Genomic DNA, 15968 nt, shown 5'->3' on the forward strand with positions numbered 1-15968 from the left:
CCGCCGCGCCACGCCTGAGCGGGCACGGCCCCCAACCCCCAAACCCCTCCCGCGGAACCCGCGATCCTGCCTGCGCGGGCGGGGGACTGCGGGCAGGGGGCGGGGCACCGCGGCGCGTCCGTTGCTAAGGCCGCGCAGCCCTAGCGACCGAACGCCCTGCGGCGGCCGCGCAGGCGCTGTGGTGGGCTCCGGTGCACTGTGGGATGGAAACCGGAGCGGCGCGTCCTGGCGGGACCGGGCGGCGGCGGCGGGGCCGGCGGCGGCCAGGGACCCGGGCTTAGGCTCGGCCGGGCCGGCTGAGGACGCAGGCGGCCAGCGGGCGGCAGGCGCCGTCATGAACGCGGCGGTGGTGAGGCGGACGCAGGAGGCGCTGGGGAAGGTGATACGGAGGCCGCCGCTGACAGAGAAGCTGCTGAGCAAGCCCCCGTTCCGCTACCTGCACGACATCATCACAGAGGTGGGCGCCGGGTTCCGGGCCCGGCCAGGTGCGGGTCGGGGTTCCGGTGGGCGCCGAGGTCAGGGCCCGGGCCGGGTGGTGCCGGGTGTGAGCCGGACTCGGGCTCAGTTGCGGGTCGGGGGCCGGGGCTGGGCCGGAGTCGGGGCCCGGGCCGGGTGTGAACCGGGTGTGGGCCGGGCTCGAGGTGCAGGTCGGGGACCGGGTCAGCGCCGAGTGTGAACGGAGTGTGGGCCGGGCTCGGGGTGCAGGTCAGGGGCCGGGTTAGGGCCGAGTGTGGACCGGGTGTGGGCCGGGCTCGGGGTGCAGGTCGGGGACTGGTTCAGGGCCGGGTGTGGACCGGGTGTGGGCCGGGCACAGGGTGCGCGTCGGGGACCGGGGTGAGTTCCGGGGTCGGGGCGAGAGCTCTGTGCGGCCCCTGCCCGGGAGCCCGGCCTGTAGGCCCAATTCCGCGGCGCCCTCCGCGCGGAGGTCCTGCCCCTCCCCCGGCTCCGGGCCGCCGCTTACAAGGAGGCTCCGAGCCCTCGGGGACCATTACTTCTTCCCTGCCTGCCCGTGTGTCTCCTTAGAGTGCATCTTCCATTCTGCCTGGCAGAGCTGCTTCTGTGACTCCCGCCTCATCTAACCCTGCAGAACCCTTCTCACTTGCTCTGAAGCATTTAGCACGTGAAAGGCTAAATCCTGGGAGAATGGAAATAATATTTTTTATACAGCCTTCTGCCCCGAAGTTTCCCTCCATACCACATTTTGGGTGCTTAATAAATGCCTGTGGGTGAATTTAGTGGAGGTGGTGGTAGGGAGACTTGGCAGGAAAAACTAACAGAGCGGCACACCCTGCCCTAAATTGAGATTAGTGGTCTCTGTAGCTTTTCCCCATTTGCAGATGGTGTGCTCCTCAGTGACGGAGACCCTGGCTTGCTTATTAGTATGGCTCTGGTGATCTGCACTGGGTAAGGTACATAGAAATTGCACAACAAACATCCCCTGTTGAGTGCGACCTGTCAAAGCTTGTGGTAACTCCCTGGTAACTCTTAGGAGCGTCACTGCAGGGGGTGCAGCACCCATTTCCATGGTGGACCCAAGGGCACGTGGGAACTCAGAGGTGTGTTTTGGGATTTAGGATTCAGGTTGGACTTACAGACTTCCAGGGCCTCATGACCTCACCTGGTGATGGTCCTCAAGCTCTGTTTCTCACTCTTTTCAACAGATTGGGTGCCTTATTCTTGCAGAGACTTTGCTTTACTGGGTCTGCCCTCCTACCTTAGCTTATAACTTGTGGGCTGGAGCGTGTGCCTCTGTGTTAAAACAGTGCCTAAAAATGCTCTCGAATCCACCCACATCCCAAGGCACTGCCAGCCCTGGTCACGTCCTCCCAGCTGGTGCAGCACTTACAGCCTGTCCTGGACAGTGTGTGGGGAGGGGACCTGCTGTGTGGATAGCCCGGTGGGAGCAGGACAGTGTGCCGCATCACCACCGTCCCATGAAATAGGCAGGTACCTGAGAGGGAACAAGAGCCAATGTGAGCCCAGCCAGCTATAGCTGTGGCTGCCAAAACCTTTATTCTCCCAGCCCTGTCTGCCCCACTGAAATGCAGAGCCCTGAAATGCAGAGCCCTGAAATGCAGAGGGAGGCGCGGGGAGTGTGCCTTATCCTTGTGGGGCAGTGGTGGCGCTCAGCTCACGGTGGCTGTCCAGTCACTACCACATGGTTGGTCAGAGGCATCCTAATGGGAGAGGAGGAAGAATATGGGCTGGGTGCTGTGGCTCACGCCTGTAATCCCAGCACTCTGGGAGGCCAAGGCGGGCCCATCACTTGAGCCCAGGTGTTCAAGACCAGCCTGTGGCAAAACTCCATCTCTACTGAGAATACAAAAATTAGCTGAATGTGGTGGTGCACCTGTAATCCCAGCTACTCAGGAGGCTGAGTAGGGAAGATTGCTTGAGCCTGGAAGGTTGAGGCTGCAGTGAGCCGTGATTGTACCACTGCACTCCAGCCTGGGTGACAGAGTAAGACCCTGTCTCAAAAAAAAAAAAAGGGATTGCTTTCCCGACCAGGTAGATAGGGTGCGTGGAACGAGCTGCGTGTTCCCAATTAGGAACGACTGGTCTGCTCTTCTCTCATAGACTTCCTCATCTAATGCTAAAGTTGATTTATCTCCCTGTGTAAAGATAAATAAATTGTCACCTACTTGATAAAGATGTTAGAATGACTGACACATTGGAAAGGATTTTCAGATAATAGGTGGAGAGCCTCTTATGAAAATGCCTTGCTGTCCTGAATATTATACACAAATTACTATATTAGTATTTTAGCTATAGCTAAACTAACCACCCCATTTCATTAAGCTAAGTGTGGATCCTGTGACGTTAATGTCTCTTGTCACTTACAGTTATTTTGCTCACAATTTTTTTTTTTTTTTTTTTTATAGAGGGTGTCTTGCTCTGTCGCCCAGACTGGAGTACAGTGGCACAATCTCCACTCACTGCAACTTATGCCTCCGGGGTTCAAGCAATTCTCTTGTTTCAGCCTCCTGAGTAGATGGGACTACAGGCACATGCCACCGTGCCCAGTTAATTTTTATATTTTTAGTAGAGATGGGGTTTCGCCACGTTGGCCAGGCTGATCTCGAACTCCTGACCTCAGGTGATCTGCCTGTCTCAGCCTCCCAAAGTGCTGGTATTACAGGTATGAGCTACCGCACCCAGCCTATTGCTCACAATTTTAACTGCCAGCATCCTGTAAAAACCTCAACAGGGACAAAATGAAAATGTTCCAGGAATGTTAAATGCAGGATACTCTTAATATTTTACCTGTCATCTCAAGAAAAATAGTAGTACAGCTCTGACATAGCGTGGTGTGGAATGAAAACTCTTACATTAATTAATACCTAACTTGATGCAAATTAAGGAGTTGTGGCTTGATTCCAGAGGAGGCTGACGTTAGGATGGGACTGTCTTGTTTGTAAAACACAACTCCCCGTAATAAATATGCTTTATTAGCTGACCTAGGACACACGGCTGTGGGCATACCTGTCCTTACCACATACCATGCAGCCTGCTGGTAAGGGTCCCGGCTGTTCAAAATGCTTGCTGCTACAAATTTTATTGATTTTACAGTAACCTACTACATTTCAAAAAATTTCAGTTTGAAAGAACCCAGGACCCTGGCTGGGTGTGGGGGTTGAGAGGAACAGAAAAAATCATTGTCCTAAAAGCTGGTTTTAGGGCTAATTAAGAGGTACAGGTTACCTGAGGGAAGGGGTGACTGGGGAGAGAACCAAAACTATGGGGTGTGGAGCCTGCCACCATCCTAAGAAGTGAGTAGTGACACGTGGTGAGGAGAAAGACCCTTGCAGAACTTCTAGTCTTAGAAAACTAGGCTGAGAAATTCCTTTTCTTTTTTTTTTTTTTTTGAGAAAGAGTCTCACTCTGTCACCCAGGCTGGAGTCCTGTGGTGCGATTCCGGCTTACGCCAACATCCGCCTCCTGGGTTCAAGCAATTCTGTTGCCTCAGTCTTCTGAGTAGCTGGGATTACAGGCATCCGCCACCATGTCTGCCTAATTTTTGTATTTTTAGTAGAGACGGGGGTTTCACCATGTTGGCCAGGCTGGTCTTGAACTCCTGACCTCAAGTGATCCGCCCGCCTCGGCCTTCCAAAGTGCTGGGATTACAGGTATAAGCCACTGTGCCCAACCAAAGTTCCTTTTCTTTTTGGAATCTGTTCCCTCCATTGCACCTGAAGGACTCTTGTAAAAGGCTGTTCCAGGTCCTCCCTGTGGTCCTTTGGCTCAGTTCACATCCCTGAGTGGCTTCACAGGGCCTCTGTACCAGGCCCCGAGTGTCTCTCTGGCCTCAGGCTCCTGCCGTCCTACATTTCCCTTGCACAGAACTCTGTGGGTCCTGGACCTTGTGTGGACTTTCTTTCTTTCTTTTTTTTTTTTTCTTTTTTTTGAGACAGAGTCTGGCTCTGTTGCCAGGCTGGAGTGCAGCGGCTCAATGCAATCTCCGCTTGCCGGCTTCAAGTGATTCTCCTGCCTTAGCCTCCCATGTAGTTGGGACTATAGGCATGTGTCACCATACCCAACTAATTTTTGTATTTTTAGTGGAGACGGTGTTTCACCATGTTGGCCAGGATGGTCTCTATCTCCTGACCTAGTAATCTGTCCACCTCGGCCTCCCAAAGTGCTGGGATTACAGGCATGAGCCACCACGCCCAGTGTGTGGACCTCCTTATGTCTGGCATGTGCATCTGAAATGCCCCCTTGCCCAACTCTTCTGTAAGCCTGGTCCCCATCTAGGTATGATTCCTCCAGGAAGGGTTCCCTGCCACCCCTGCCCCTCCCAGATTGTAGATTAGGTACCAAGCCTGAGTGCTTCCTTAGTACCTACATGGTGTCATCTTCACCCATCTGTCCACACAGCCAGACTAAGTTCTGAGAGGATCTGGCTGGCTTCTGCCCTGCACAACACGTGTAGTAGACATCAAACGTTTCTTGAGCAAGTGGATGATTCAAGTCTGGGCTGCTAGTCAATTCTGACATCTCCCAAGTGTGGAGTTGAGTGGATGAGGCTGATGAGGAGGCTGTCTGTGCAGTGACTTGGTGGCCTTTCTTTCTCTCTTGAAGGTGATTAGAATGACTGGTTTCATGAAGGGCCTCTACACAGACGCCGAGATGAAGTCTGATAATGTGAAGGTGGGTGTGAGTCGGGCTTCTCCTGTTGACCCCTCGCCTTAACGGATGGGATTTTTTGTAGGCCGGGTCGTATGGCGTGTGTCATTTCTGTGCTGCATGTGGTTGGAATACAAGGTCAGTGAATTCATGAATTGATATATACCCTTCCTCATTTCATTTTCTCATTGTGGTAACTGGATCTCATGCTCGTTTTAGTCACTGAAAAATGGGATTAGTATTTCAAAGATTAATGCTAGCCCATCAACTAAATTAAAGGCTTTAATGAATTGTTTTTGTTTTGTCAGTAAAAGGTTAGTATTTCTAGATTTGTTATATATCTAAAAATAGCTTCGTATGTAAACAGAAACTATCCTATGCCTGTAGAACATACTGAAGATAATGCATACTCTTCAAAGTATTGTAATATTTATATTTTCAATGGAAATATTTCAGGATAAAGATGCAAAAATTAGCTTCCTACAAAAGGCCATAGACGTGGTTGTAATGGTGTCGGGAGAGCCACTGTCAGCCAAACCAGCCCGAATTGTGGCCGGGCATGAGCCTGAAAGAACAAATGAGCTGCTCCAGATAATTGGAAAATGCTGTCTCAACAAGGTACTACTGCTGTCCTGGCATTTTGAACTTACTTAGTACTTGAGTAAAAGGTAGTCGGGGGTGAGGGACTCACATGTGCGGGCGGTTTAGGGAAGGAGTTTCAGTGGCATCTGTCAAACACTGTGCTTTGAATCTGATCCCACCCCTTCTGGAGCCCCAGAGATATAGGAGGAGTAATTTGAAACTGAATGATGAGACAAATAAGGGTATCTTATACGCAAGTTCTGCAAGCTTTCAATATAAAATCGGGAACCCCGCAGGTACTCTGCCCGGCTGGTGGCTGGAGGCTGGAGGCCCAGGCTTCCCTGCGCTCTGGCTTTCTCCTTTCTGGGGCTCCTTTGAGGACAGGTGGCTGCTTCCAGCCGGGGCTGCAGTGGCTGCAGGAGCGCTTTTCTTCTTCCCTGGGTCTTACGGGAGTCTCTGTTCTCTTCCTGCATCTCCAGCCTCTGGTATCTGCTTGTCTGTTGCCCTTCCTCTCTCTCTCTTCAACCCTTTCTCTCTCTCTCGGTTGCTGTTTCAGTTGTACAGGGAGTAGATTTTTTTCTTCCTGAGCTTTTCACTGTGGGCTAGAAACTTGGGTGTCAGGCCTCAGGCTTCTCTGGTTAGGTCCAGCCTGGGCCATGTTTGCCCAAACGTTGGAGAAGGTCTTTCCCCAGGGTCTTCCTTCTTTTGAAGGCTGAGTGGTCCCCCATGGAGGAGCAGGTTGGACTTGTATTGAGAGTATGATTAATACAGTTTTTCACATACCTAGTGGGTGGTTGTCTGGGGGCTAACCTTAAATGTGACCCAAATGGGAACAGGTAGGTTTCAGCCCCCTCAACAGCAGTGGGTCGTGGAGGTGCATAGTGGTGTCAGACTGACTCCTAGGAGGCCCCCCCGGTGCAGGTCCAGCATGCAAACTTAGAGACTTGGAAGCAGATTTTGCCAGTACACTGGCCTCTGTGCCTAGACTCCCCAGCTCCCCTTCCCGGGTCCTTTATGTTGTTCATCTTTTTAAAAAGCACATCTGGCTCCTATCTCCTCTGCTGAATCTTCTCCGGCTTCCAGTAGCCTTGGGGCCGAGCCAGCTCCATGGCACAGCTTGTGAGCCCCCTAGAGACCTGCTGCTGCTTCTTTCCCTTCAGATCCTTCTCTCATTTCCCACACCTGAGCCCTCCACTCCAGTCACCATGCACCCTTGCATTCGGCCCTGGCCACTGTCTCCCATCAGCCTCTTGCCCTGGTGCCTGTTGGCTTCTTGGTGCCTGAGCTGCCTTCCTCCTCCAGCCTCACCCAGCAGCAATGTGGCGTCTGTGAGTGCTTCCTTGAGCCTGGGCCTCTCCTCCCTCCCAGGCCGACTTAGGTGCCCCTGTAGGCTTCCTATAGCCTGTTGTTTAATTGTTGTGTTTGTCTGTATCCCCCAGTACATGGTGTGTCTTCGGCCTAAATGGAGCCTGGCATGTGGCAGTCACTCAGCGTGTGCTTGTGGAATGAGTGCGTTGAGTGAGTGGGACTCCTGACTGGAGGTGTCCTACACTCTGGATGGCTGTCAGGATGCTGGAGAAGGAATTTTTGCATTTGACGGGGCTTGAATTAGATCAGTTTTTTCCCCCCATAATTTTATTATTGTGTTAAAATCCCTATAACATAAAATTTGCCATCTTAACCATGTTGAAGTGTACACTTCAGTGCTGGTAAATTCAGTCATGTGCAGCCATCACCACCTTCCATCTCCAGGACTCTTCTTGCAAAACAGACTCTGTCCCCATGAAACACTAACTTCCTCTTCTCCCATTCCCCGGCCCCTGGCATCCTTCATTCTACTTTCTGTCTCTATGAATCTGACTACTCTAGGGACCTCGGATAAGTGGAGTCATAGAGTGTCCTTTTTTTGACTGGCTTATTTCACTTAATATAACATTCTCAAGATTTATCCATGTTGTGGCATGTATCAGAATTTCATCCCTTTTTAGGGCTGAATAATATTCCATTGTGATGGATATACCATATTTTGTTTATCCACTCAACTGTCAATGGTACAGTTTGCTCCCACGTTTTAGCTATTATGAATAATGCTGCTATGAACATGGATATACAAATATCTCTTCAAGACCCTGTTTTCCATTTTTTTGGATAAATACCCAGAAGGGGAATTATTGGGTCATATGGTAAATCTGTGCTTAATTTTTTGAGGAACTATTATACTGTTTTCCATAATGGCTGTATCATTTTACATTTCCATCAACAGTGCATGTGAGTTTTAATTTCTCCTTATCCTTGCCAATGCTTGTTGTTTTGTGTTTTTTTTAGGAGCAGCATCCTAATGGGTGTGAGGTGGTTAGATAAAATCTTAAGGCACTTATGGCTGGGATTCTACGATCCCATTAGAAGTTTAAGGCATGGGTCAGCTTTATTGACCTTGAACACACACATTCACATTTGACAACTTGGGGAGACTTGAACCAGGATTCATTTAGCTTGGGTGGATGCTACTGTTAATGACCAAAGTGCTGAAAGTAATAGTTATCAAGATATGCTGTGCTTTGTATGTGATAATAACATGTTCAAAAAATATTTTACCCTTTGAATTTCATTGTAGACAGAGAATCTGTCTCATGAGCTATCTTTGAATGGCGATGTTCTATTTGTTACGTGTGTGGATCTCATTTCACCTAACACCTCATTTCCTTCCATTTGGATGACAAGCTCTCCAGTGACGATGCGGTACGGAGGGTTTTAGCTGGAGAGAAGGGAGAAGTGAAAGGCCGGGCCTCACTGACCTCAAGATCTCAGGAGTTGGATAATAAGAATGTGCGAGAAGAGGAGTCCAGAGTTCACAAAAATACAGAGGTGAATTGCAAGTCGCACGTCTTTGGAAATGAAATAGTGAGTCTTTTTGTAGTTTAGGTAAAAACGTTCATAAATGATTTTATTTTTATTTCGTAGGATAGAGGAGACGCTGAAATAAAAGAGAGAAGTACAAGCAGAGATCGAAAACAGAAAGAAGAATTGAAAGAAGACAGCAAGCCAAGAGAAAAGGACAAGGACAAGGGGAAGGCCAAGGAGAATGGCGGAAACAGACACAGAGAAGGGGAGAGAGAGAGAGCCAAAGCCCGGGCCAGGCCAGACAGCGAGCGACAGAAAGACAGAGGCAACAGGGAGCGGGACAGAGACTCCGAGCGTGAGAAGGAGACAGAGAGAAAGAGTGAGGGGGGAAAAGAGAAGGAGAGACTGAGAGACAGGGACCGAGAGCGTGACCGAGACAAAGGGAAGGACAGGGACAGACGGAGAGTGAAAAACGGGGAGCACTCCCGGGACCTGGACAGGGAGAAGAACAGAGAGCATGACAAACCCGAGAAAAAGGTACAGTCTCCTGAAAACCTCACCTTTTGCTTAGCAAGAGTTTGTGGTGGTCTCAAACATGATTTTTATCTTTCTTACAATGTGACTAGGAAACTGGTTTTCTTTTATGCCTATTTAAAATTACGACAATCTTGGATTCTCAATAGAAACCCAAAGAGACGCTTATTTCTTGTCAGTTGTGTTTTGGGTTTTTTTGGTTCATCCCTTAATAGAAGTTTATTATTCAGCCAATCATTTATTAAGGCATTATTCAGTGAGTTTTTAACCATTTCCTACTTAATGTCTAGGGAGATGTCTGCTGGATTATAAGCTCCCTAAGAGCATAAGCCAGAGATTTCACTCATGTTCACTGTTGGATACCCAGTCTGGAAGAGTGTCTGACACACAGCAGCTTTGCAGTAAATACCTGGTGGTGGAATGGATTGAGCATCCAGGCAAGGGGTGATGGGCTTTTCAGATCAGGAAACATTGGATGAAATCGATCAATTGATAGTGGTTTCTGAGGTCTCCCTTTATGGAATTTTGATCTGGGAGTGGTAGAAGATACTTTGAAGGGGGAAGTCAGGAAAATATTATTAAATGCTTGCTCTTTTTAGAGTTTAATGATTCCCCACCAGGCCTGTAGAGAAATCAACGTTTTTCAGAGTTTGAGCTGATTTGCCACGTTGCTCTTGTCCTTGTCTCGCAGGTGTTTTAAGATGTGTGGCTTCTCCCATGCGTGTCGTTTGTGTCACTCTTAGTATTGCTCTGAAGGCTTTGGAGCAGCCTCCACCTTAGCACTGCAAGCAGTGTTTATGTGCAGTCTGAGTTGTGCATGTGATGTCTTTAGGAGCATGGACATTGCTCAGTTATTAAAGATTAGGGCTGCTTTCAGGGGCTTTTAGGCATTAGCAGATAAGCACAATAAGACCGGAGTTTACTGTAATTCTTGTTTAATTAAATTTTCAGGTAAATTTAGGGTTTGCTAGAAAATCCTATTGGTTTCAAACTGTTTTCTAAATGTGTGAATGCCTTCTGGACCCACCATATGTGTTGGGGATGTTTTCCCAGACACCCATTCTTTGGGGAATGTAAAATTGTAAAGCATCCTGCGAAGACGTTGGAAATCATCTTGTCTCCAGCTGCTAGGAAGGAGGACACTGAGGTCGGGAAGGGATCCAGATCTGCCCAGTTGATCCGGCCGGGCAGTGAGGGGCAGGGCCTGAGTTGGTGCCATGGCCTCTTCCTCCTGGGACAGCCATCTTGTCTTGTGGCACTGCGTCTCAGGGTGTGCCTGCCCAGGGGAAGGGGGTGGGTGCCACAGGACTGACCCTGAGGGGAATCCTGTAAACCAGGCTTTCCTGTGGGGGTCAGTACAAGCCCGTTTTGAGATCTGTGGGTCACAATGGGATAGGGGGTGCCTATCGGGCAAGATTGTGGTTTTGTTCATAATTGAACGTAGTGTTCTATGGGGCATTTTGGAGTTTTACTATTTAAAATGTCACTCATTCCCCCTCCACTGCACATCCTAGAGTAATGTACTGTATGATATGTGTCATAACCTGGCTTTCCTTATGAGTCTTAGAAATTACAAAGACATTCCCCATCTTTTGCTCCTTTTTAGAGGTGTAAGAAAAAGTATTTTTCATGGACCTGATTTTTCTGAGGCACCAGTATATTCTGGTGTATTTTGCTGTGCATGAGGCAGCCTAGGAAGGGGCCAACCTTCCTCAGCTCTCAAGGCCTTCGGATTGGGGGTCCCCACATTATGTTCCCTAAAACTGCTAATGAGATGACTGGCTTTTTAAGTAGAGAGAAACCATTCCAAAGAAATTCTTAGAGGCTCAGCTGGGCATGATGACTCACGCCTGTAATCCCAGCACTTTGGGAGGCCGAGGCGGGTGGATCACGAGGTCACGAGATCGAGACCTTCCTGGCCAACATGGTGATGAAATCCTGTCTCTACCAAAAAAAAAAAATTACAAAAATTAGCTAAGTGTAGTGGTATGCGTCTGTAGTCCCAGCTACTCAGGAGGCTGAGGCAGGAGAATTGTTTGAACTCAGGAGGCGGAGGTTGCAGTGAGCTGACATCACACCACTGCACTCCAGCCTTGGTGACAGAGCGAGACTCTGTCTCAAACAACAACAACAACAAAAAGAAATTCTTAGAGGCTGATATTTGGGAACATATCAGAGCCAAGTGTAATGATGGTTTTATTTAAGAGCGTCTGAGACCGTGGCGAAGTGATTTTTTCCTACGCAAAGCTGGTGCTTACTTGGTTGCCGTGAGATTTGCGTGGATCTCACATGGTGGTTTTGTTTGCCAGGCTCTTCTGTGGACAATCTGGGGGCTTCATTGAGCCGCATGGGTCTGGGAGGCAGCTGCATCCTTTCCTCTGGTAAAAAGCGCCAGGCAGGTGTGGGCTGCTGTGAGGTGCCTCCCAAGGAACCCCGGTTCCCAGGGACCCTAGTCACATCTATGCTGGGGAGGCAGGAGACTCAAGTTCTAACCCCGGTTCTGCCGCAGTCATTCTTTATCCTCTTCCCCATTTTATTTCTGTCTAGTTGAGAGGCTGATGAGATCTTAGGCTACCTCATGGGCTTTTGCGAAGAAGAAGTGAAATAGTAGATATGAAAACACTCGGAAAATTAAGAGTGCAGTGGAGAGGACAGGTGCTAGGTTAGACTGGCCATGTGGGGGTCCCAGGCCCCTCTCTTAACTGCCTCTTTTATGGGTAGCACGTGCGCAGTGCCCAACCTACAGTCATGGGTAATTACTGCTGATAAAATCTGATGCCTTCATAATTAACTTATGAGGACATTGAATTGTTGAAATATTGAACAGGCTTTCTTTGCTTTTCAGTCTTCCTGGAGGAAAATCTCAATGAAGATAATGTGTTCTATTCCTTCTACTCTGAGATATGTCTTCTAGAGAAGTGATTTAAGGCGTGAGATGAGATGGTGTTTACGGTTTTCATGTAGTTTATGTTATGAGAGTGCTTTCCTCACTTACAGTCTGAAGCCTTTGCTTAAAAAGAATTGCCCCGTTCTGTTACTGAAGTTAGCCTGTGATCAGCAGAGGCTGCTAGGAGCAGTTTCTCTGTGGGTGTTGGAGGTTTATATTGTTCCTTCCCTCCCTCACTTCCAGATCCCTAGGCTTCCCTGCAGTATGTTTCCAGGACGTTCGGTGCGGCATAGGCATTCGTGTTCGTATAGCTTCCTGAGAGGCAGGAATATCTGAAGTCCTTGCCCACCTACTTGGCGCTTATGGGAAGAGATCTCCCTGCCATTGGCTTGGAAGACTCTTGGGGAATGCAGGCAGCAGTAACAGTCGTGGCAGTCAGAGCTGGATTGGCGATGTGGTGTTCTCATGGGAAGAATGATTTCACTGTTGGTCAGTGTTACAGAAAATATCTTGGCATATTTTTAGATATTACGGATTGGAATAATTCTAAAGTTTGAACTTTTTTTTTTTTTTTTAATAGTCAGCAAGCTCAGGGGAGATGTCTAAAAAGTTGTCAGATGGAACTTTTAAAGACTCCAAGGCTGAAACAGAGGTAAACTTTAAAAAATAACTTTAAGAGATGTCAACTTGTAGCTGGGTTGAAACAGTAAATGCTGTGTGCTCCCCTGGTCCACTGAGGCATGGAAGGAGCACATGGTCATGGCCTATCTGTAATAGGTCCATTTTATTTGGTTGTAAAAGTAATGAGTTAAATGCTTTACCTCCTGGTAAAATAGATGGGGGTATGTATTCTCTGATTTTCTGTGGGGCACTCCTGGGTTTACGTATGCCTTTATATGACTAGTGTGATGTGTGGTGTGATAGGGTTGTCATTTTGGGGAGAAGGGGGAGGTGGCACTCAGGATGAGTCTGGAAGAGGCGTAAGTCACCAGGCAGATGGGGCCAGTGGGAGGGACCCCTCCAACCTCTGGTTGGCCTGTTCAGGACTCCACGATGCATTTCCTGGGGCTCGCCACGGTCTCCACATGGGCCATCTTGTGGAGGTTACACTCATCCCAAGCAGTAGGGGCCACTGAGAGGTTGAAGCCAACTTTTGTAGTCCAATTCACATTTCAGGAAGTATTTATGAGGCTGCAGGGGAGCTGGGTTAGGCATCAAGTAGAGGCTGGGGGGCTAGTTAGAGGAGAGAGGTGGTAAGACTGGAACTGTGCCAGTGGAAGGAGGAATAGGATGTGCTGTTTCCTTTGGTTAGTGTTCTGTTACATATAAATTTTTACCTTCAGAGTTGCTTACAAGTGCATTTAAGTAATTAAGTATATAGCAACAGAAGTGGAGTCCTCATAAGCACAACTGATAAGACGGTGCTTCTCAAAGTGTGGTGAGCAGATTGTTGACCTTTTTAGGGCTGCACAAAATGATGGAATTCTAAATATAGTGTGAAAAGGCTTTTGGCCTACGTGTAATTCGCACTCTCAGGTCTTAAGTCCTTAGTGATACTGAGTTTTTAAAGCATATGGGCACTATTGCTGGATTTCATACTTGTTCTTCCTCAAGCAGAGCTTGAAAAGTAAACCTGCTTATGATATTGCTGTGTAATGCATCAATTAATTTCTTTTCATTCTTTTTTCTTTAAGACTGAGATTTCCACTAGAGCATCCAAGTCATTGACAACAAAAACATCAAAACGGCGATCCAAAAATTCAGTGGAAGGTACTGCAAAACTTACATATGTAGCTGAAACTATGGATATTAGTTTTTTGTTTTTTTTTTTGTCTTGATCCCAGTGTCTAGTAGGAAAGAACTCCTGTGGCTGGAAAACAGACTTACTGTATCTGGGAATGAATAGCGTGTGGAAATAACGAAGATTTGTGGCTGTTACATACACATGCCTGTGTGCAGAAGTGTGTGAGCTGATGACATCAGGGCAGAGTAGCCCCTCTTTGCTGGAGATCTGTGTTGAAATGTAAAAGTTGTGATCAAATTTTCATTTTCCAGAAATACTTCGCCATCTTCGTTTCAGTAGTTGTGTCCTTTGCGTTGGCAGCCTACATTTAATCCTTGTGCAGGTTGGACGTAGAGCATGTAGGCAGATAATGTTTATGTGTTTAAAAACCACAGAAATTATGATTGGAAGTCATGCTGAAAGTCGAACATGCAGGCCTGGCCTACGGTTTGCTGAAGGATAGTACCTCACAATCCTGTCTAACACAAGAGTGCCAGGCAAATGGAGGGAAGCCCTGTTGGAGGCCACTGGTGTTGGAGGCTTATTTTTCGTTGAAGTATGAAGTTACTTTGAATGAGCAGTGCTCGTTTCTGAAAAATCCTTTTCCTAAATTGTATAAGTTAAAGAAGGGTGGCAAGATGTAGTAGTGGGAATTTTTCCCTTAGAAAGGAGACTTAAATGGTAGGTTCCACTTGTGCACACTAATTAGTAATGCGTTTGTGACCAGCTTTGTGCTAGAAGCCTTTGTTGTCTTTTGGTTGAACGCTGTGGGGTGGGTGTCCAGAAGCGCAGTGGCTGGCACAAAGGGTATGGCATTATGGCTACTGCGCGCCCTCAATGGCCGTTCACCCCACACCTTCTCCAGTGTTGTAAAGGCATGCTGATTTTGATGAACGAAAAACAAAAAAGTTGATTATTAATGAAATGGAAATTGTTGTCGTGTGTGAATGTTTTGGGCTTCTCTGACCTGCCTGTTCTTTGGTTTCCCTGGGTTCTTCTTACTTCTGAAGTCTGCATTCTTGCTGATTTGCATGCGCATACTGTATGTTAAGGACATCTGCCAGTTTGCCAATTTTTGCATAAGTGTTTCTTTTTCAGTTTGTTTCTACTAATTACATTTGGTTTGGTTTCTGATTTGCCTGGGTGTTAAATTGTTATGTGCTTAAGGCCTCTAATCTTTTTTTTTGGTAATCTGTCCAGAGATTTGAGAGGTGAAGATTTGTGTTTTATCATACTTTTTTTTACTTAATTTCTTATGTTCTGTCTTACTTTACTTCATGGTATAAGGTGAGGCTCTGAATCTATTTTGTCAGAATAATTCGTCAGTAATTCCAGGATCACTTCTTAATTGAACGCTTCTCTCCTGCTCTGTGATGCCTTTTGTAGTCTGGGTTATGGGCTTTTTTGTGTGTGGTGTTTTTTACCTCTACTGTTTTATTTTTACTATTAGTTTCCTATCACTGTTCTTTTCAGAAAAGTTTTAAGCCATCTTATTTGCTTATTCTTCTGGATGAATTTTAAAAGCACTTCATGACTCAAGAATTCCACTCTTGCAAAATAAACAAATGTCTCAGAATTTAATTGGATTTGTGTTAAATATATGCATTCATTAGTTTAGGAAGATTAGACACCTCTAACTTCAGCTTCGTGAAGGTGTTCCCCTCTTCCGAGAACACGTTGCACGTGCTTGGATATGTCTGTTGGTCACAGTGGTTGCTCACTGGTTTATTATATTTTATTTATTTTATTTTATTTATTTATTTTGAGACGGAGTCTCACTCTGTCACCAGGCTGGAGTGCAATGGCACAATCTTGGCTCACTGCAGCCTCTGCCTCCCGGGTTCAATAGATTCTCCTGCCTCAGCCTCCCGAGTAGCTGGGATTACAGGTGTATGCCACCACGCCCAGCTAATTTTTTGTATTTTTCATAGAGACAGGGTTTCACCATGTTGGCCAGGCTGGTCTTGAACTCCTGACCTGAAGTGATCCGCCCACCTCAGCCTCCCAAAGTGCTGGGATTACAGCCCTAAGCCACCGTGCCTGGCCTGTTGTTGCCTCTTAATCCAGTAGTTCTTTTGTTGATTCTTTTGGCTTTCCTAAGCAGACAGTTGTCCCTTCTTTTCTAATCGCTTGCGATATGTGCATCTGTGTTTACAGGTGAGCTTGTGCTCTAGGGGTCTTTTGTATGATCTTAAGAGATTTTATTACCAGACATTT

At 47.5% G+C, this 15968-nt stretch overlaps 1 protein-coding gene across 6 annotated transcripts in view; it reads left to right on the forward strand.

Annotated features, from left to right (window-relative positions):
* Positions 1-200: 200 nt before the first annotated feature.
* The window catches only part of TRAF3IP1 (TRAF3 interacting protein 1), an 80350-nt gene continuing 64582 nt past the window's right edge, over positions 201-15968 (forward strand). For 3 of the 6 annotated variants that reach the window (XM_073020201.1, XM_073020199.1, XM_073020196.1), the window contains exons 1-7: positions 201-457; positions 5080-5148; positions 5581-5742; positions 8428-8571; positions 8668-9084; positions 12549-12620; positions 13663-13738. In XM_073020201.1, the coding sequence (XP_072876302.1) occupies positions 335-457; positions 5080-5148; positions 5581-5742; positions 8428-8571; positions 8668-9084; positions 12549-12620; positions 13663-13738 (1063 nt within the window). In that variant the 5' untranslated portion in view covers positions 201-334. The remainder of the gene's footprint in view (positions 458-5079; positions 5149-5580; positions 5743-8427; positions 8572-8667; positions 9085-12548; positions 12621-13662; positions 13739-15968) is intronic. The other 3 variants (XM_073020198.1, XM_073020197.1, XM_073020200.1) reach the window with 3 other exon arrangements.

This window comes from Chlorocebus sabaeus, chromosome 10 (assembly GCF_047675955.1).
Source record: "Chlorocebus sabaeus isolate Y175 chromosome 10, mChlSab1.0.hap1, whole genome shotgun sequence".
NCBI classification, from domain to species: domain Eukaryota; kingdom Metazoa; phylum Chordata; class Mammalia; order Primates; family Cercopithecidae; genus Chlorocebus; species Chlorocebus sabaeus.